This window comes from Lactuca saligna, chromosome 5 (genome assembly GCF_052625555.1).
Source record: "Lactuca saligna cultivar CGN05327 chromosome 5, ASM5262555v1, whole genome shotgun sequence".
Classification (NCBI taxonomy): Eukaryota; Viridiplantae; Streptophyta; class Magnoliopsida; order Asterales; family Asteraceae; genus Lactuca; species Lactuca saligna.
Genome location: NC_136421.1, coordinates 263,594,581 through 263,617,385, shown reverse-complemented (window position 1 = coordinate 263,617,385; position 22,805 = coordinate 263,594,581). Strand labels below are relative to the sequence as shown.

The window sequence follows — 22,805 nt, the reverse complement described above, 5'->3', positions numbered from 1 at the left end:
TTTGCGGCCAGGAACCAAATATTTACCATCCAAGGATGTTTGGATGTACAATTTATATACACATTTCTCCACCTCACTTCACAAAAAATGGATCCTCAAGAAGAATGAGAATTTATGTTAGATATGAATCTCCATCTATAGTAAAATATTTAAAATCATCAATCGGAGATTTATTTATAGCTATATTTGATGATTATTATTTTGATGAATCATATTTTTCAACATTAGGGGGAGAAATAAAGAAGCTGAAAAATAAAATCTTTTGAAATGAATTATCACATTTAGTTTTAGATCCTCGTTCAAGTTAATATGAACTTGAAATAAAAAAGATAATTCCTTTACAAAATGTAGCAGATCAATTGCCACAAGCATTTACTGACCTTAAGTGAGTAACAAAGTCTCATTTAAGTTGTAAATGCTCCGGTTAGAATTGATATTCCAGAAGGAAAAAATACAACTACAAATGAATCAAAGGCACGCCTAAAGCGTGGAAGACCAACCGGTTCCAAAGATAAAAATCCTCGAAAACAAAAGGGAGCAAATATAATTGATGGTCCAAAAGAGAAAACAAAATCTTTTGAAAAGATTAATGAAGCTCCAGAAGAGCCCAGTGACATAACAAAAGAAACCGGGGTACCTGAAAATTATAAAAATGAAGAGATCTCAATAAATTATGTCATGGCAGGAATAAGATGAAACCGAAATAAGATAGACGTTGACGATAATTTTTCATATCATGTTGCATGCGAGATTATGGAATAAAATGAGGATCTTGAACCTAAGTCTATAGATGAATGTAGAAATAGAAAAGATTAGCCAAAATGGAAAGATGCAATCAACAAAGAACTTAATTCTCTTACTCAATGAAAAGTTTTTGGACCTGTAGTTCGTACACCAAACGGAGTAAGACCAGTGGGACACAAAATGGGTATTTGTGCGCAAAAGAAACGAGAAGAATGAAGTTGTGAGATATAAAGCAAGACTTGTGGCACAAGGTTTTACCCAAAGGCCCGGAATTGACTATGAAGAAACATACTCTCCTATGATTGATGCAATTACATTCCGTTATCTAATAAGTCTGGCAACACATGAAAATTGGAGATGCGTCTGATGGATGTAGTTACCGCTTATTTATATGGTTCACTTGAGAATGATATTTATATGAAAATCCCAAAAGGGTTTAAGGTGCCAGAAGCACAAACTCCTAATTCTTGTGAAGTATATTCGGTAAAATTAAATAAATCTTTGTATGGATTGAAACAGTCTACCCGTATGTGGTTCAATTGTTTAAGTACATTTCTTTTAAAAGAGGGCTATAAAAATGATCCATTAAGCCTATGTGTATTCATAAAAAGATCCGGATCAGAATTTGTGATAATTGTTGTTTACGTAGATGATTTGAACATAATTGGAACTCCTGGAGAATTGGAAAATGTCACTTCTTGTTTGAAAGAAAAATTTGAAATGAAAGATCTTGGTAAAACGAAGTTTTGTTTGGGTCTTCAAATTAAGCACACCAAAAATGGAGTTTTTGTACATCAATCTAGTTATCTAGAAAAAGTGCTTAAAAAGTTTTATTTTATATGGATAACTCACATCCATTGAGTACCCCGATGGTAGTAAGGCATTTAGATGCCAAAAAGGACCAGTTTCGGCCTTATGAAAAACATGAAAAACTTCTTGGTCCCGAAGTACCATATCTTAGTGCTATTGGTGCACTAATGTATTCTACTAATAATACGAGACCTGATATATCTTTTGTTGTAAACTTATTAGCAAGATATAGTTCTTGCCCAACAAGAAGACATTGGAATGGAGTCAAACACATTTTTCGATATCTTCGAGGTACAATGGATATGGGCTTATATTATTCAAATTCATCAAATGCGGAGTTAATTGGTTATGCAGATGCTGGATATTTTTCTGATCCACACAAATGTTCGATCCCAAACAGGTTAATTATTCACTTGTGGAGGTACCGCAATTTCTTGGCGTTCTGTTAAACAAACTTTAGTTGCTTCTTCTTCTAACCATGCAAAGATTATAGCAATTCACGAGGCAAGCCGTGAATGTATTTGGTTAAGAAATTTAACTCATCACATTCGTGAGAGTTGTGGTCTAACTTCTAACAGGGACGTTCCAACCATACTATATGAAGATAATGCGACTTGTATAGCCCAATTCAAGGAAGGGTTTATCAAAGGAGACAGAACCAAACATATATCACCAAAGTTTTTTTTTACTCATGATCTTCAAAAAGAGCGTGGCATCAACATCCAGAAAATTCAATCAAGTAACAACTTGGCAGATTTTTTCACTAAAGCCCTCCCTACATCCAAATTTGAAAACATGGTACAAAATATTGGAATGCGACGCTTTAAGGAAATCAAGTGATGTGATGATCAGTGGGAGTTGGAAACACATTGTACTCTTTTCCTTAGCTATGTTTTTCCCACTGGGTTTTCTTAGCAAGGTTTTTAACGAGGCAATTGTTCCAAATATCTATTATTAATCATGTACTCTTTTTCCTTAACAAATGTTTTTTCCCATGAGGTTTTACCTATTAAGGTTTTAACGAGGCATGATACAATCGTCATTCAAGGGGGAGTGTTATGAAATATTAGTTTGTGAATGACCATTGGATTCTCCATTTCTCCTATAACTCTCCATCATTATTTAGCATTAGTAACAACCATTTCAATGTATTTTATGAATGTAATATTACACCATCATAATGTGCATTCATATTATAGCTCATCTTTCTTCTTATTTGGATAGTATAAATAGTGAGCCATATGTATTAGAAATTGATGATTTCATCACAAGTATTGGAATAAAAAGTTCTCTCTACTCTCATGTCTTTCTTTATTCTATAATTTATCTTGTTATTTGATCATATTTTATAACAGTACCTTAGTTTTTTAACGGAAAAAATAGATTGAAGAAAAAAGAAAGATTATTGGTGATCCTACTTTATACCTCACAACTTTCCTTTGACTGATTTGGAAAGGGAAAATGACTTGTAAAGGTAAAAAAGTATTAGATTTGTACCAAAAATACCATTGAACTATTTTTTGTACACACATCACCAATATAATATAACTTTTGTACATATATGACCATTAAACTTCACATTTGTTCAAAAAATACCATTATATTACCGGTAATAATAGGTCATCAGCCACGTAGCATACCATGTGACATGTCATGTGGCTGCTGATGTGGATTTTACTGTTTATTATGTACGCATTATACCATTAAACTATTTTTTGTACACATTATACCATTAAAATTTTTTTGTACACATTTTACCATTAAACTTTTTTTGTACACATTTTACCATTAATGTTATATAATTTATTGAAAAAAATATCATTTCAAAAAATACAAATTATTACATAAAAGTAGGTTTCCCATCACATGATGTGGATTTTACTGATTTTCTAAATTTTAGTAAACTTATCATTATAAGTTATTTTCCTATCGGTAAACAACGATATGATTTTAATGCACTTTTTTAATCATCAACCATAATCAAGAAGGGGAGGGGGGTTATAATAAGGTAACATGTACAAAATGTTTCATGAGTTTATAAGTGTGCATGAAACGTAGTTTCCTAAGAAAATGACTTATAAGAATATGTTTATTAGACATTAGCTAAAATAATGAACAATTTAGTATTTCTTCGCCGCTCCAGATAGAAGTCTCAAGTTCAAACCTTGTGGGTTTCAATCAATGTATGGCCAACATAAATTCACAATGTAATTATAAAAGAAAGTCCTTAGTATCATTGTAAAAAAAAACCTTTTCCCCAAACCTTACAAAATCAGTGAGTCACAATAGGTGATGAAAAACTCACTTTATGTAAAAATATGTATTTTTTGAAATGATATTTTTTGAATAAATTATATAAGATTAATGGTAAAATGTATACAAAAAGTTTAATGGTAAAATGTACACAAAAGAAAGTTTAATGGTATAATGTGTACAAAAAATAGTTTAATGGTATAATGTGTACATAATATACAATAAAATCCATATCAGCAGCCACATGGCATGTTACGTGACTGGTGACCTACTATTACCGGTAACATAATGGTATTTTTTAAACAAATGTGAAGCTTAATGGTCATATGTGTACAAAAGCTATAGTTGATTGATGATGTGTATAAAAGAAAGTTCAACGATATTTTTTGTACAAGTCTAATACTTCGTTACCCTTACAAGTCATTTTACCATTTGGAAATAAAGTAATTCTATACAAATATAAGTCTATGTTATTTACCAATTTTACCCTTCAACGTAATATTAAAAAAAAAATTACTTAGCATCTATAATAATTATTTTCTTCGACACATCTCACGAACGTTGTGTTTTCTATCATGAAACAACTTCATTTATTTCATTTTCTTTCGAATCGGAGAACACGAAAATAAAATATATCTTTACATTACATTCTTTTTCTTTTTCTCTCCTTATTTTTCATCCCCTTATTTCATTTCCTTTATTAAATCCGGAAACATGACAAATGATAAGAAAGTCACTAGCTCGATCTCGGGTTTCCAACAACTCGTTCTGATGAGCAACGTTTGATTAAAAAAACTTGTACTCACCAAACGATCATATATTGCATAAGAAAGATTTTACGTCTTATCAAAATTCATTTAAAGAATATAATTGACCGCATATTCAACTAAGAAAAAAGTATTAAAAAAGAAGCTTTATTGAAAATAGACATTTGTCGAGGATCGCAATAGGGTTTTCTCACATGTGCAAATAATTTAATAAACCCAAATCCAACTCAAATTTTAATGGCTAACTCACATGCCTTTTAATCTACTCCTAAATCTTTTCTAATAAATTAAGGTTTTTTTTGCCACTTGTCACACTCTAATGCATTATGTCATATGTAATTTTATCATAATTTTGAGATATTTATTTTCCATTTGTCATTTACTTCATTTATCATTATTGATATCGAATATATACCATTAATTTAGTTTCTATAAATTAAACATACCATAATAAATATATTAATTTCAAATTTCGAACTTCAATTTCAATTTTAAATAAATTTACAACTGAAACCTTCGTATTTAAAATTTTGTTATAATTAACACATTTAATACACATGTTTGAGAACTAAATACATAATTTTAAGTTAATTTTTTCATTTTTTTTAATTTATATTTATTTCAAATTCCAAATTCAAATAAACTTGTTGTTTAATAATTTGTATTTAACATTTTGTTTTAATTAACCCGTATAATATATGAGTATCACAACTAGTCTTCTCTCATAAATAAAGGTTTTTTTTGCCACTTGTTACATTCTCATTCATTTTGCCACATATCATTTTGTGGTTATTTTGAATTATTTTTTATTCCATATGTAATTTTGTGGTTTTCCTATTTTATTAAATTCCATATGGTATTTAAATTTAATAATAAATGCATATCAATTTCATTAATGGATTTTCCTTATAATTTCAAAATTTTAAAATAAAATATGATTAATTTGATTTGATTATGCTATCTAAATGATTTTTTTAAGTTTAAAAGAAAAAAAAACACTTTAATTTTAGTAATTCAATATTTTTATCATTTTTCTTATAAATTCAAATTTCCCAAATGTTTATACATATTTAATTATTTAAAATACACTCATGTAATATATGGGTTCACACCTAGTCTACCTATTGATTGATGGATATATTTCCAACAAATCTTAATTAGGAGTGTGCGCGGTGCGGTTTGGTGCGGTTTATACCCAAAACCACAAACCGCACCGCGAAAGCTATAAACAACATTGTGTGGTGCGGTTTGACGCAGACGGTTTTGTGCGGTTTTGCGGTTTGAAAAAATCGCCTACATAATGTAACATATTATTAATCTTAAATACGTAATTACAAAATGACACTCTCGCATTTCATTATGATTTAGATGTGGAAATTAAGTTTCATGCAACATTTTATATATAGTTTATATCTCTGTTTATTGATACGACGATAAAATGTACATTCGTATAACTTATATGTCTGATTAATTGTGTCACTTTTAACAAGATCTATAATTATTGGTGGTTTTTAAAAACAATATTATTAAGAATTAATTAATACAATAATAACAATAATTAAAATACATAGATAGTACTTAACTATGACATTGAATCAAAAAACATATACACATATATACACACATGCGGTGCGGTTTGGATTGCAATTTTGTAATTATAAACCGCAAACCGCACCGCAAAGTACGGTTTAATAAAATTTCAAACCACAAACCGTACCACTAAAGTTCTAAATCGCGTTATGCGGTGCGGGCAGTTTATGTGGTTTTATGTACACCCCTACTCTTGATATTGTTAGCCACTTTGATAAATCCAAGTTGTAGTTAGCATATATACATTGGTAGCGTCCATCTAATTAATTCAGTGATTATAATAATGTTTTTGCTTTGGGTGTCTGGTTTAGACAAGTTATAGATGAAGAAGTAGCATGTTCTTTTTCCTAAAACTAATGGGTTGTTCTTTTGCAGTTGGGAGGGTGGCTACTGGCTAGCTGTTTCACCTCCAAGCTTCAAAACCATGTTTTCCATGTAGGTTGTCCTTGTACAGGGTCCAACAATAATACACTTCAACACTTCATTTGGATTGCATGATTCCATTAGTATTTAATGCATCAACTCCAATGGCTTATCTTCCATAAACTCTGTGCCTGAAATATATAAAGATTATACAACTCCAATGGCTTATCTTAAAGGCTTGTACTTCTTTGGGATCGATATAATCCTTTGTTCGTTTTTCCACTTAATTATGACCTCGATTAATACTATTCTCAAGCTAAAAACATCAGATTTCACAGAGAACATCCCACATAATGCATACACTTAATGTTAAAATTATGGGTTTAATGACACTTGGAAATCTGAGAATCGTGATAATCACTTTCTAATCGAAGTATTTGGGTGGTACTCCCAAATCTTCAATTGGATAAGACTCAGATTAAATCAGAGAGAAAGAAAGAAAATGAGAGGATATGATTTTGTGAGTACCAAAAAAGAGACCAAAAATTGAATTTAGATCTTTGTCTGAAAACTATCATATGACAGTTTAAAACCGTCACAAAACCACCAAAACGGTCATAAAACGGGTATTCTGAAAACTGTCGATCCCAGCCAGGGGCTCTACCCCTTAGACCCCACCAGGGGCTACCACCCCTTGGACCCTGCTCCCAGGGGCTTTGCCCCTGGAACCCCGTTCGTTCAGGGGCTTCGCCCCTAAATGACAGTGTACTTTGATACTTGATCAAACTTAAATTAGTGTGTACTCCACACATTCCTTACTTGTTTAATATTTATCAAGATCACTTTTGGTTAACAAAGTAATCTCATTACACTTAAATAACATTCATGATAACAAATTACCAACACTTAATTTGACTTTGTGAAACTAACAAACTTACTTGGTTCCGAAAACTCTTTTAGTGATAGCTTTTGTATCTTTTCTTGTAAGGATCTTGCCAAACCAAAATTTGAAAATTTTGAATTCATATACTCGTCTAACAAACTGTTGCTTGTTTTGAAATCCCGGTGAATAATCCTCAGCCATGAATCACGATGCATATAGTCGAGTCCTCTTGTCACTCCCATAATGATAGTGAATCTCATATTATGGTCCAATCATGTGCAAAACTTTGGATCTTGCAAAAGAATGAAGATAATTTTTTCACGTTTATGTATATTTTGGAGTAATAAGCGTGTATATTTTCACAAACAGAATAATATGGCTAGTCTTTTAATGATAATTCTATTGTTAAAAATGAATTAAGAGGCTAACCAAATACTACAATGGAATCTAGGCTTCTATTTGGCATGTATTGGTAGAGTAGAATCTTTTCATCTCATCTAATGCAATAACGATTTCCATGTTGTAGTTTATAGTAATCACTGTAACCTCGTTTTTAAACTCTGGTAAGCCTTGTCCATAGTGGCCTAACAACCTCTTCACTGCAACTAGTTTTCCTCCAGGAAGGTTATCCTGCTGAGATTCTCAAGTTACTACGTATTATAAGTTATATATAGAGATATAATAATTAACTGAAAGTACTTTCTATATATATATCATACCTTGTACACAGACCCAAACCCACTTTGTCAAGTGCATGAATGAAAACCGGTCTTTTTCAAATTGTGGAACCACGATTACTAAATGAAGGGAGTGTTGACCAGTTACAAGCTGTAGCAGAGCTTGTAAAGAGGGTTGTGACAATGGAGCTACATGGCTTAAGGAGGTTAATTTACTACTCATCCTTATGTTCAACATGAACAAGTGCCTCAAGAAACTGGAACCATAATTCCAAAAATTGAGAAATCTAATCCTGCCCCTTTCAATCCATATAGCACAAACGAACAAGGATCTTCCAAGATTAGTCTTTGGTAAGAAGTCTTCTACAGCAACTCTTATCATTTCTAACTCTTGGGTTGCACCTCTCTGCATATGAAGTTCTATGTTATGTTGGTTGTTTTCTGTGTTATCATATAGAAGATCTCCTATTTATATACTCCATCTGAATATAATTTTAAAAATCTGAATATAATTTTAAACTTTTTAACGAAGATGGGACAGTGAGAGATTGCATGGTGCATAACGGCATGTGAATGATATGGAAGATCTCCTATTTATATACTCCATCGAGGGGCCAACTTTATTAATTTCAACTATTTTACTTAATATTTTTCTCTATAGATTATTTAAGTTTTGGTTTAACCAGCTTAATAAATTCGATACTTCCCATTCTTATTCTATAAAATTTACAAGAGCTAACTACCAATATATATAAATACTCTATTTACAAGCCATTCTATATATCATTCTAACATTATTAACATTAATTTATTTACACAGATAAACGAAATTGGGTTGCAAGTTTTGCATTATCTCCTAACAAAAATATTAAATGATGCAAATGCTTAAAAAAGATGAGTAAATAGGTCTGCTACCAGTAAAGTGAATGTGTAAAAGGTTATGAAACGTTAGAAAGTACAGTATGACGAAAATTGATTGTATAACAGAACATGTTGGTTGTAATCGGGTAAACATTTATTTGTTGCACAAAAATGACAAATGTGACAAATTAACTTTAAACCATATGGTGTTTTTCTTCATTTCATTGAAACAAAAACCACCCACATTCACCTTCGTATGGGAAACATTAATTGAAGCCACCTTCCATATTTACTTCCACCATCCATTTCCATGACTCATTGTTGGATAGTTTTTCCAACTTCTCTTTTTGCATGCTTAGAAAACCCACCAATGACCTGTAAGTCGTTAAATTATCAATTAGTAATGACATGAGCAGCGAAATTATTACAAAACTATATATCTTTTAATTTAGTTTTTAGGATTCGATGATTGATTATGATGTTGAGGCGAAACTGGAGCCCAAAGCTTGATATATGATGTATTCAAGATGAAGCATGATTAATTGATTATACGACCATGAAAAAGGAGAATTAAAGGGAAAAAAAATGCATACTTAATCTAAGAAAAAAGAATATGTCAAAAAAAAAATAAAAGCCCGCCCTACGCAAAGAAAAAGAAATGGGAAACTAAACAGATTAATAATTTAAGAACAAATATAAATTTTTTTCTAAAAAAAATTATAAAAAAAATTAACTTTTTTTTCCAAACGTAATCACCATTCACCAATTTGTTAGAGAAGTGCAGAAGGCCTACGAAATGGACATGATGGACTACCAAATGGGTCAATGGGCCTTTAGCTAAAATCCCATTTTTCGACTTTTGATTTCGTAATATAGGAAATTTGTCTTTGAACAATATGGTTGAAAAAAGAGTATAAATGGGTCGAAGGTAGTAAGTTTCTTTTTTGTTATATTCGTATAGATTGTAAATTGTATAGATTTGACAATTAAACACTACAAAATAGCAAAAATCCATCTTCCATATATTTTCTGCGAAAATAAATGTTTTTCCATATTTGAAGTGTCTAAAATAGGTTTCTAGCAATTTTTTGCTTTTGCTTTTGCTTTTAATTCAAAAAAGATTTTTGATCTTTTTGCAGATAATTTTATGTATTTTTACTCATCATATCTACAAACAGACTAATTTTAAAATTCAAACATAAATAATTTCATTGATAAATTATGGGGAAGGGGATGCAAAGTGGACAGTTGCAGATTATCCAAAAAAAAAATATTATATATTTTTATTTAAAAATTAAAAAACTTATAATAACGACAGGGATCCTTATTCTCTGGTTTGTCCTGGGCCTTTCAGGATTTAATTTCATATGACCGGCCCTGTAAATTATGTTATTTTTGTATGTCGTACCTACAAATTTACTTGTTTACGGTATTTTGTATGTCAGTTTTGGTAATTTCGCAATCCATGCATGTGAAATTATATGTTTTTCGTATTTTCATAAATTATATGTTTGTGGTATTTTCACAAGCCATTTTTGATCATTTCACAGGTGTGGCCTACGAAAAATACCATAAACCATTTTTCCTTGTCAATGTTACTTTTCGTTATTTTGTTTTACAATACCACGATGACAAGAGTTTTTGGTGGACAAGTGAACCAAGTAGCAACTATAGGTTATGTCCATAAAGTCTTAGATTATTTATCAGAACAATGTTGAAAATATTTGAGGCCACATGTTTATGATATTTGCTTGATGTAACATCAACATCATGGTATATGAAAAGTTAACCATCAACGTGAGTTACGTATTGAAGGGTTACTTATAGGTGAAATGAAACCTTACTTATAAACAAAACCTTACTTGGGAGACTAAAGAATAAGAGATGATATATTTGTTACCCTGTTTTCTTAGACTACAAAGTGATTTCGTGGACATAATCTTCTTAAGGGATATGTACTTTTAACGCCTTTAAATTTGAATATTCGAGATGTTAAAATAGATAACTATATGTTTTGGAACCCAATAAATTAGTTGTGAAAAGGTTGGAGACCTAGAAACCACAGTTAAAAGTATAACTATGACTTTAAGATTCCAATGTGTAGTCATTACAATAAAAAGTGCAATTAAAAAAGAAAAATATTTAATTGATCTAAAATGAATAGGCCACTTTGAAAATGGCATGTTGCTTGATTGTAAATATTTGATGTCTGCAACATCCAATGTTTGCAACTACAGAAATTAGGCTTTAGAGCATCAAATTAGTAGTTATTGATTTTAAAATGTAGACAAGAAGAAAGAAAACATAAAATAAAGAATAAATTAAAAATATTAAGGATTAAATGTATATAAATTGAAAAATATATTATCTTATTAACTTTTTTTTTTTTGCTTAACCAGGGTAGTTAATTATAAAGACTGAATGTTTATAAAAACAAATTAAATAGTTAATTATGAAAAAAAATCGATAATTAAATATATACAAATAAAAAAATATTTTATTCTATTAAGTTATTTTATTTATTTATATTAATAAATAATTGTCAGATGTGAACACTTCCAATAAGTTAATTACATAGATGTGTACAGAAATAAAATTACCCAAATATGAACAAAACGAAAAGGTAATTATCATGATAAGTCAATTTTTCTTTTCTTTTTTAATTTGCATATTAATTTTGATTTGATATAAAATTTAACATAAATGATAAATATTTTTAGAACTACATCAGTGTGGTAAATATATATTTAAAATACACTACGTTGATATAAAAAATAAAAATAAAATAAAAACTCCTGATTTGACCGGTAAAACACATATCATCATTTAATAATTTTATTGTTTAAGATTTAAATATAAAAATTAAAATTTATGAGAACACTTGAGATTTGCATATACTTGCAAAGCATGTTCAATTTGTTATAGAAAAAAACAAGTCAAGATACGGAGCAAACTTTATTGAAAATATTTTAAAAAGATATTTATCAAAATATTATGATTTTAAAATATATATCATTTAGGTTAGATATTAGATCAAAATTTAAAGGTAAAATAAAAATGAAGAGAAATTAACTTATCATTGTAGTTATCTTTTTGTTTTTTCATATTTGGTTAAATTTTTTTTAGTAACAAATTTGTTAGAAGTGTTCACGTATAATTATTATGGTCGGCTGTAACTTATCAACATTTAAAAAAAAATCGTTACTTATTAAAATATAAATAAACGAAAAAATAATTATCTATTTCCAGTTATAAGCTTTAAAATGCCAAAACCAAATCTAGAGGAAAAAAGAAGTTAAAAGAATTTTAATATAACATAATTCGACCGGATACAATGGAGGAAAAGGGTTTTGCCTGCTAATGTTACAGGTATCCGATCCATGCTATAGATTGCATCATTACAACTTACAAGACCCCCAGATACACACTAGTAGTATTCTTCCAACACACGCAAATCCAAGTCCTTGGATTGAAATTGGGTTTTCCCTGATCAAATTCCCTTAATCGACATTTTTCCGCTGGGAAACTTTGCTTATTCTTACTTAATTCCTGGTAAGAAAACCTATATTCTTTTCACATGCCTTTTCGCTTTCAAGGTCGTTGATCTTGATTTGTTGTCTTGTTTCAATTTGGCGAGCCTAGATCTGTAAGTATCGTTGATTGCCGGTGTTTCTGTTATGTCGGATTTGATAGAATTGGGGGCATCTGTTGTTTATCTTTGGTGACATGAAAGAGGTGGGGAGATCTGTCCATTCGATAGACGTGGTAAAGAAAAAAAGCTCTTCTGGATGCTTGATTATCAAAAAGAAGGTAGCAGATGGTGTTGGCGGAGTTCAAGGGTTTAGCGATTCGTCATCAAGGAAGCTATATTACTCGGCAAAAGAGAAAAAAAGACCCAGACCGATTAGGAGTGATTCCGAGTCCAGTGATGAGTTCACAGAGCCTTACCGCCAAAAACTTGATAATTTTCACAATGGTTCATCTTTTAGTAATAGGGGTTTTATGGGAAATAGAGAATCAGAGATTGAGAAAAGGGTAAATAATGGGATAAATATGCATGAGTTTGATGAGTATAATGGATTCCATGAGAGGATGAATAGGAAGGATGCTAACGATCATAGACATGGGTTGAAGTTACATTGGCAAAGTGGGGATCTAAAGAATTCTGCAAGTGGTAGTAGTAGGATAATCGATGATAAGAGAAGGGAATTCCTTCATGATAAAAGGAATGCCATTTTGGGTGGAAAGAGTAGTAGGCCTATTCATGGCATCAAAAGTGGATACAAGATGGAGGACGATAAATCCCATTTACCCCTTAATTACAGAGAAGTTTCTGATGAACCTATCAGGTTGCAAGGGAAAAATGGTGTCCTAAAGGTGATGGTAAAAAAGCATAAGCAGATGAGTGTTCCACATCAAAGTTATAATCATCATCCAGAAGTTGAAGAGTGGAAAGAATCTAGGCCAGTAGTTTACAAAAAGAAACAACAGAACATGTCCCATAAAAGCCATGATCATTGGGAAGGTCCTAATAGGAAAAAAGCAGCTATGGAGCCATCTTCATTGCACTCTGCTTCAAGGCATCCTGAGAAACCAGTTTCATTTAAGAATCAAGTGAAAGGTGAAGTTGATTTGGATTTGGAAAAGCCAGTTTTAGATGATAGTGACACATCATTACCAATAAAACCATCTGCTGAAAAAATGGTTAAAATTGAAAAAAGAATAACCCCACAAACCAAAAAAGATACTCCAGTTAAAGGGAAGGAAAGCAAGGTTAAACGTGGAAGTGGCACTGAAAAGCAATTATTAAGAGAGAAGATTAGAAGTATGCTTCTTGGTGCTGGTTGGACCATTGATTATAGACCAAGAAGGAACAGAGACTACCTTGATGCTGTCTACATCAATCCAACAGGAACTGCTTATTGGTCTATAATCAAAGCTTATGAGGCACTTCAAAAGGAAGAACAGAAAGATCATTCACAAGTTGGTGGTGAATTTACCCCTTTACCCGTTGAAACACTTAGTAAACTAACCAGGCAAACCCGTAAGAAAATTGAAAGAGAAATGAAAAAGAAGAAAAGAGATGAAGGCAACAACAATGGTGATGCTGATGATTCAAATGATAATTATTACATGGAAACAGTCAAGCAAGAGAGGCCTGCTGCAAAGAGAAGTGTTGGACTTGGGCATGAATATGATTCTCAAATTACACAGGGGCAAAAAAGTCGAAAACTCGGAAGGTGTGTTTTGTTGGTTAGAAGTGAAGGGAAAGGCTCTGAAAATGATAGGTTTGTTTCCTATTCAGGGAAACGAACCCTTCTTTCATGGTTGATTGATTCTGGAACAGTGGAAATGAGTGAGAAAGTTGAATATATGAACAGAAGAAGGACACGAGTAATGCAAGAAGGGTGGATTACAAAAGATGGAATCCATTGTGGCTGTTGTAGCAAAATCTTATCAGTTTTGAAGTTTGAGCTTCATGCAGGAAGCAAACTCAAGCAGCCATATCTGAATATTTTTGGACAATCTGGAAAATCTTTGATGCAGTGTCAGATTGAGGCATGGAATAAACAAGGAGAGTTGGAAAGGAAGGGTTTTTATGCTGTAGATGTTGATGGTGATGATCCTAATGATGACACCTGTGGCTTATGTGGCGATGGTGGTGATTTGATTTGTTGTGATGGTTGTCCATCCACCTTTCACCAGAGCTGTTTAGGCATAAAGGTATTAATTGTGTTTTTATTGCTTTATATTATACCCATGGATATATGGATATATTATTTGTATGTGTATTATGAATTCATTGTTATGAATCGTGTGATTTCAGATGCTTCCTCAAGGTGATTGGCATTGTCCAAATTGCTCATGTAAATACTGTGAAACTGAAGCTGGTGTTAGAACTGAAAGTCAACTTCTTGCATGCTGCCTTTGTGAGAAAAAATGTAATGTTTGCTATTTGTTTGTGATCTGATCATATGATTGTTTCATTAATCACTGTGATTTTAATGTTTGTTGGTTGGATTAAATTTAAAACTTGTTGCTGTTGCAGATCATGAATCATGCAGCCTGGAGATGAATGAGAAGCCTGTTGATCCCACTGATCCAAACCTGTCATTCTGTGGCCAGAAGTGTCTAGAGGTACTAAAAGTTCTCTTTCCTATTCTGAGTTAATGGGTTTTAATCTCATAATCATCATCATCATTAGTTTTCACTTGCTTTAAGCTTGATGTGCAGTATGTGTGCAAAGAGATCATGATTTATATTCTCACCTTTTCTCATTTCACCATTACCCTGCATTCATATCTCTTTATCTCTTAGATTGTTCTATGTTTAGAGCTCTGTGCCTTTGTGCATGTATATATAAGCATACTGAGAGAACTCATTGACAAAATATTTGTTTTAATGACTAGGTCTTTGGTATATTCTAGGGATATGGTAACTTTGGGGAGTGTTTAGATTTTAGAAATATGGAAGACCAAAATAGGAAGATTGTTAAAAAAGAAGTTTGAGGGAAAGATTACATTCTACACTAGACTTCTAGAATAACACTCGTGTTCATTTAGATGCAAGAGATTGTTAAAACAGCCTCTTTTCTTGAAACATAGCAATTAAAGTCAGTGAAAGTTACACACAACATGTTACAATATTTATAACAATTAAAAGTTGCAAGAAATATCTAAAGTTCCAATTTCCTTGGGAGGACATAAAAAAAAAAAAAAAGAGAAACTATCTTTTTGTTGTGTTATTTGTTTATGACATTCTCTCTTCTAGTTTTGTGGTGTAAATTGTAATTATGTTGAATTTGCAGGTATACAGCCACCTGCAGAAGCTTCTTGGGGTGAAACATGAAGTGGGTTCTGGATTCTCATGGTCTCTTATTCGTCGATCAGATCTTCCACCAGATGCTTCATCCATGGAGTTATCACAAAGAGTGGAATGCAATTCCAAGCTAGCTGTTGCTCTTTCAGTCATTGATGAGTGCTTTGTTCCTGTTCTTGATAGGAGAAGTGGAATCAACTTAATCCATAATGTTGTTTACAATTGTGGGTAAGTCTAACAATACCCTGTTACTTTCTTTACCCATTAAGTTGATGTCTGAATTTGCTAATTCTTTGTAATTTTTTTTTGCAGATCAAACTTTAACAGGTTAAACTACAGTGGCTTCTTTACAGCTATATTGGAGAGGGGTGATGAAATGATTTGTGCTGCATCCATCAGGTAGGCTTCTGCTGCTTTACTTAATTTTTAATAAAATTTGTCAATTTCTGACCTTAATTTCAAATTTTAATAAAATTTGTTTAGGATCCACGGGACCCAGCTAGCAGAGATGCCATTTATTGGGACCCGCCATATGTATAGACGCCAAGGGATGTGTCGTAGGCTGTTATCTGCTATTGAATCGGTAAGAAAAAGTAGAACCTTTTTATTTGCTTTTGGTGCGTGTAAATTACTTGTATACCCTTTTCTTTTCAGGTACTCTCATCCCTTCATATTGAGAAATTGATCATTCCTGCCATTGCTGAACACATGCATACATGGACTGATGTTTTTGGTTTCAAGCCTCTTGAGGAAACACACAGACAAGAAATGAGGTCCATCAACATGTTGGTGTTTCCTGGAACAGATATGTTGCAGAAACCGCTAATTCCAGAGAAAGGTTCATCATTACATAAGATAAGAATGGAATTGGAATTGGAAAGCAACATTCCGAAGCCTGACAAATCGGAATCAAGTTCTCCCGATGTTAAAGAGTCGAGACAAAGAATTGCTCCATCGGATTCCGGTTCTCAAGATGCTAGCGATGCCACTCTTTCTATCAGTTCTGTTAAAGTTGATATTCCGTTTCCGGTTCTGAAAAGAAAACCAAATGTTATTAGTGATTCCGATGTTCAGCTTGATGGTGATGATACAGTTATGCAGAATGGTGAAGAGAGTACTGAAAATTTTGCTATTTCTGTTGCCATTCCGGTGAGAAAAGGTGTGCGGGGTGGTAATGAGACTACAAACGGAATTGCTGATGCCGATTCCAAGGGAGTAGGATTTGCTCCACAGAATGGGAATGTGATGCCTTCCACCAAAACAGGTGGTGCCAATTCCGTTCCAGGTAACCCACGTGAGCTCATGGGAAAGGAATCAGTTTCTGTATCTACGGATTCCGATTCCAGCAAAGAACTAACGGATGTGCAGGATGACGGAATCACTGATGCTATTCCAATGGACGCAATATCCTTAAACGTTTCTCTTGAACACAAACCACAATTGTCTGGAATGGAATCACTTCCATCTGTTCCAAATTCAGCTGCAAATATAGCAGAATTAATTCAATTTTCAACAGGAAAGGAGAAATGAAAATCCATATTAAAGCTTTTGATTATGTTATATAACCTATTGATTTGAAGATGATGGGAAGAATATGAACCAAAATCTTTCCAAATCACATGAAAAGTAATTCCATTCGTGAGTTGCTGCAGAGCCTGGAATGGAATGTATAAACGCAAGATGCTGCTGATGAGGTTTGAGTTTGTAATTGGTTTTGTGGGTTGACTCGACTTGACTCACTGTTGTTGTATCAAGAAAAGTTAATAAACGATTAGGTTGATTGGGTTTTTGAGGACAACATATTTATCAGAGTAATTTTTTTACCAATTCTATTCGATATGTAACAAAATTTATAATTACAACTATCTTCAACGGGAGTATTGGTGTTGCCATTACAATTTACTTATTTGTATCATAACGACTGTAGTATTTGACTTTTCAGATCTATTTTCTTTAGTCACACCATTATTTTCTATATTGGATTTATGTTGATTTATAAAATTGAATACATGATTAAATGATATATTTGTAATCAAACGCAAGAAACCATTATAGATTTATACATTATTCTTTAACTACATATATTGTTACATTGCACCATAGTCATACATTTACCCATATAGGAAAAGGGTTAAAAGCAACAGTAATGAATATTAACTAATAATATAATACACAGAGCCTAAAATCTGAGACCTAGAAATCTATTGGTCAAAAAAAAAAAGAGAACTTTTAATCCATGTGGCTTCACAAAACTAAAATCTTCACTTGAAGCCTTATAAGAGCCACATCATGGAATGAGTACAAATCTATGGTGATATCTTTGACACCACCAACCAGTCTCATTACCAACATGAGGAAGGTAAATCACAGTATCAGGGTATCTTGAACGGGCATGCATGCATATATGCCAACCTTAGACCTCACTTATGGAATTTTCACATTCTTACATCAATCATGAATGCATCAATATTCTTCTTCAAATAAATTTGGTTTTTTAAGACATTGACACTCTGGGAAGGGGTTTAAATATAACGAGTTTTTTCTTGTGATTTTCTTGATATTGGGTATCGCAACACCCTTGTGGTCACTTTCAGCTAGCATTACTTGCATCTCCTTCTTGAATTCATCCCAACTAGCAAAAAATAAAAATAAAAAAACAATTTTGGTATTGTATTTACTCAAATATAAAGATTCATCAATCATAAGCTTATATGTTTATTCATACAAGATATTATGAATTACCTTATGGTTGTATTGTGGAGCAAAACAACAAGCTTGCGCTTATCTGGCATGATGGTTTTTGCATGTCCATAATGAAATTTCCTATGACCCATCAAAAAATGTGGGAAATTTCCACCTTGTGTTGTTACAAAAACTTCACTGAAAAAGCACACAATGTAGTCCAAAGCAGCCATCCTTGAAGAATAATCCTACATCAAGAAACTACACAAGTTAAACTAAGGTGTTGTTTCTTTTTACCTTAATATGGCTTAATGTATTAAGACACTAACCTTAAATGAAGCAAGCTCATCTGGGGTAGTAAGTAACTCCTTTGTGTGTAAAAGGGGGAACATTTTCCTCAAAGGAGCTACATTTTTATCAGCTTGATATATTTTTCCTGATGCCAAATAAATTGGAGTTGTGTTTGCAAATCCCATACCCCTTAGCATCATTCCTACCTTTAAAGAAATTAACCCTCAAACACGAAGTAAAATTCAAGAAATTATAAAATTCATGAGTTCTTGAAACTAACCTCTAAAGGTGTCATTGGACACCTTCCATTGATTCGATTACGAACAGGATCTATAATATAATCTTTACGTTTAAATTTATCACCCCAATCTTTTTGGCGTATTGAATCCATTTCAAGTTGTTCAGATTTCCCTCCATCATACACACAACATGAAAAGGCAACCATGTCCTGAATCACATGCAATCAATAAGATTGGAAACTATAAAACTGAGAAAACAAATGGACAATAATAGTATCACACCTCTTCAAACCGAAGGTGGATAGAAACGTAATTTCCATCTGAATTTGAACTATCAACAGTCATTCTGTTGACTAGCATCTTGGCAACTGTGATGATGGAGTTAGAGAATCTCAATGCTTCATAATTAGCAACACATCTAAGATATTGAATATGAGGAGGGAGATTTGGAGACAATCTATTTGCAAAAGGAGCTATTCGAACAATCCTGAATTGAATTTTTCACAGAATTAAAAATAAAGAAATACCCAGATTTTAAAATAATATTAAGAACCAACCTTTGTTCTTTGAGGACAGGATAAACTTGTTTTAAGTAGTAATTGGCAGATGCCCAAGCTGGGACCCGAAAGTTTGGTATATTGCTTATACTAAAATTATAATTTTCCATTAGTTCCTTTGGGAGCTCACGAACTACATTAACATATTCTTTAAGGGTGGCTATGAAATGGTCTTCATCATATATGTCTGCAAACTCACTGTAAAGAACAAAGATTAGAAAAGAATATTAATTGCAAGCAACAAAAACTCAAAAAAAAACTCCTTATTGCATTTCAAGATTAATGGATGTTCATTAAGTAATAGGATTTGCCTGCTATCCCTCCAGACATTATGAAAATTAAAAAGAGGAATGAGTAGTGTAGCATTCAAAAGACCTGCAACTGCCACTGCATTACATATCTGCCATTTAAAGATTTCATTGTTATGTTAACATATAACAAGGAGGAGAAGAAAATAAGTAAGCTAATGGATTATGGATGTTCATTAGGCTTACAGATGAACGCTGTTGATTTAGACCACCATTTGCCTCCACAATCAAGTATTGATCAGGTATGCCAGTTTCTGTTATAAAAGATTTTCATTAGTTTATAGGTACACATAAAGAAGATGGAAAAATACATAATCATTAGAAGAGACTACCACTGAATTGAAGTAGAAGTACAAATACCAAGATATTGATGAGATGTTATAGGGCAAGGTTTCTGCTCTGTCAACTTCATTTTTTGTCTCCATACATCTGACAACTAAGTCAACAAAATACAAATTTCCAATCAGCTTCAAGCATATAATGTAATGTAGCCGACAATTAATTACTGTATTCGCTGAATCAATGGACAATACTGTGATCTATCTTGGATAAAGATGAGAAACCAATAGAAATTAAGATGTGAAAGCCCCCCTCTTCGAGATTTAGATATTACAGAACTGTAGCAGTAAAGGTTGGGGATAAAAGGATTTAAAATTGGGAATAATAATAGTATAATAAACTATATAATACCTGGATTCCAGAAGAAGTGTCAGATTGAATGTCAGTCAGGAGATTCTGGAAGATCTCATGACTACGATAAATGGAGCCAGGCAAAGGATTGGGAAATAGCATTGCGGACAAGGGGCCGACGAACGTGATCACAGCCGATAAGAACAATAACGGGAGTAGAAGCAAGTAGCCAAAGATCCGTCGCCGGAAAAAATTTCCGTTTAAGAGATGTGGACGCCGTCGACGAGTGTTGTAAGAGCGACCTCGCCGGCGAGAAGTGGAATGAGTAGTAGGAGGAGACGGGGGTGAGCTCAAAGATTTGCCACTGCTGCTGCTGCTGTAGTAATTGAGAGTGGCATCCATGGCATATTATTTTTTGGGTTCAAGGCGTAGTGACGTTTGGGGGAAAAGTGAGATCTTCTCTCCTGTCTTTTTCTGTACATCCCATTTTTAAGGAGTAAGTCGTCTCCGAATTCGATTATTTTGTATAGTTTTTTTTTTTAGAACGGTAACTAATAATTACTTTTTAACTACTCTTAATTTATACTTACTGTATTGGGACGAGGATCATGGTCGATCATACAGTGATAATAGTGCGTTTAAAACAAAACCCAAAAATTTAGTATATGTAATATCCGTTTTCTGGATTGATCTGTTAAGTACTTAAAATTAGGAGAATAAGGTTTTTAGGAAAAACCTTAAATGGCAGCACAGTTAGATGATGGTTGTGGTGCTGCCACATAACTTAAATGGCGACATGGTCCCGTGTTGGTCGCGAAAAGGTAGCCACTGGGTTCAAAACCCTAGGTATTTGCTTTTGGGCCTTATATAATGGCTCTAACTTTTAGGGTTGCATGCATTCATCAGCCTCCACCCCCAAAATAAAAATCCAGTGTGTTTGTGTGTGAGTGTGTTTTTAGTGCATTGAGTGCGTGTTTTAATGTTCCAAACATAGGAATGTTCTTGGATGATGAAGAAGGTGATCTTGTAGCTTGGGGAAGTGATTGATACTTCATAATTTGCATCTCTTGCACTTTTTGGAGCTTTTGAAGGTATAAAGTTCCTACATTTATTGCTTATGATTCTCATTTCATGTTTTGAGGTACTTTAGAAGAGTGTTCTTGGATTTTAGAAAACTCCAGAACCTTAGGTTTGGTTTTTGTTCATTTCTGGTCTTGTGTTGGTAGAAAAAGTAGTATGCTTTGGTTTCCTTGGAACCATGCATAAGTTTTGGCCAATATAAGAATATAATGGAGTTAGGGTTTGAGTTTGTCCTGATTTTCGACACAAACTTTTCATTTTTATTTGTTTAAATATATCATAATATAATTACATTATGCGGAAAACATGATGCAAATTCGTGTGTGTATAGTCGAGCATTGCCCTTCTCACAAACCTAGGAAGTACCTGAAAACATTTATAATCAACTGGGTAAGTACGAAGCTTAGTGAGTTCTCCAAAATACCATATATCATAATACATATACAATACATACACATATTGACTCACGACCTTTTGCCGATCCACCAATAATTTCACATAATGGCCTTCAGCATAAAGTTGGTCTGCCCCTTGGCCTTTAGTATAAAGTTGGTCCACCCATTGGCCTTCAACACGAGGTTGGTCCGCCCGAGTCTATTGGCCTCCAGCACGGGGTTGGTCCGCTTTAAATCCCACATAATTATTCAATAAATATCTAGCAGACAAACAATTCCACACAACAGACAATTAACTAAGTTGGTCTAGTGGCCTAATAGCATACTATAAGGCAATCACATCCTAACATGCATATGATACATACTAGAGTATACAATATAGTGAGAAAACTCACCTGAACAACTATTCAGACGACTATCAGTTATCCTTCGAATGATCCAACTGGTGGTAACGCGTCTATCAAGTATTAACATCTAGTATTATAACTTATTAATATATATATGACAATCTGGTAGAAGTTAGATCATTCACTAATTCCAAATATACTTTCATGACTATCAAATAAGGATCAGTCAGGCATGACAGTTGGGAGGCAAGACCATTTCGGTATATAACTTTTTTTGAAATCCAACAACCAAGCTAACATGCCAATTCTAGATATCTCTCCCGTAAGTAAGCCAATCAGAATATTTAATTGAAATTAATGACTAATCTAGTACTTATAGGTTCCTAATAAGAGTCATAAACATAATGATAAGTTACCCTAAAATCCTAGTAAATATAGATTAACTTACAAAAATTTCTAGTGAAAACCAGAAAAGTCGTAGGCAGAACTTTGACCTGAAAGCTCCTATT

General features: G+C 32.7%; 2 protein-coding genes and 1 long non-coding RNA gene across 5 annotated transcripts; 1 reads left to right on the top strand and 2 right to left on the bottom strand.

Annotated features, from left to right (window-relative positions):
* Positions 1 to 6,210: 6,210 nt before the first annotated feature.
* Positions 6,211 to 8,621, bottom strand: LOC144998042 (uncharacterized). Its single transcript, XR_013660087.1, has 4 exons — positions 8,130 to 8,621; positions 7,840 to 8,040; positions 7,466 to 7,702; positions 6,211 to 6,718 (listed from the first exon to the last, which is right to left on the bottom strand). It is a non-coding gene; the product is annotated as an uncharacterized LOC144998042 (long non-coding RNA).
* A 3,624-nt stretch (positions 8,622 to 12,245) lies between these two features.
* LOC145047669 (uncharacterized) lies at positions 12,246 to 17,727 on the top strand. 2 transcript variants are annotated; one of them, XM_078996006.1, is made up of 8 exons: positions 12,246 to 12,500; positions 12,591 to 14,672; positions 14,776 to 14,890; positions 14,998 to 15,086; positions 15,757 to 15,995; positions 16,080 to 16,166; positions 16,251 to 16,350; positions 16,422 to 17,727. In XM_078996006.1, the coding sequence occupies exons 2-8, from the start codon at positions 12,675 to 12,677 to the stop codon at positions 17,295 to 17,297; spliced, it is 3,504 nt and encodes a 1,167-aa protein (XP_078852132.1). In that variant the 5' UTR covers positions 12,246 to 12,500; positions 12,591 to 12,674; the 3' UTR covers positions 17,298 to 17,727. The 2 variants fall into 2 exon arrangements, with proteins under 2 accessions (XP_078852132.1, XP_078852131.1); XM_078996005.1 differs by having other exon boundaries at positions 12,246 to 14,672.
* Positions 17,728 to 17,806: 79 nt separating this feature from the next.
* LOC145047670 (O-fucosyltransferase family protein) lies at positions 17,807 to 20,948 on the bottom strand. Of its 2 annotated transcripts, none has more exons than XM_078996007.1 (10): positions 20,535 to 20,948; positions 20,205 to 20,280; positions 20,031 to 20,098; positions 19,848 to 19,936; positions 19,537 to 19,734; positions 19,262 to 19,466; positions 19,021 to 19,188; positions 18,779 to 18,946; positions 18,510 to 18,697; positions 17,807 to 18,399 (listed from the first exon to the last, which is right to left on the bottom strand). In XM_078996007.1, the coding sequence occupies exons 1-10, from the start codon at positions 20,874 to 20,876 to the stop codon at positions 18,231 to 18,233; spliced, it is 1,671 nt and encodes a 556-aa protein (XP_078852133.1). In that variant the 5' UTR covers positions 20,877 to 20,948; the 3' UTR covers positions 17,807 to 18,230. The 2 variants fall into 2 exon arrangements, with proteins under 2 accessions (XP_078852133.1, XP_078852134.1); XM_078996008.1 differs by lacking the exon at positions 20,535 to 20,948 and adding an exon at positions 20,378 to 20,448 and having other exon boundaries at positions 17,809 to 18,399.
* Between the last annotated feature and the right edge of the window lie 1,857 nt (positions 20,949 to 22,805).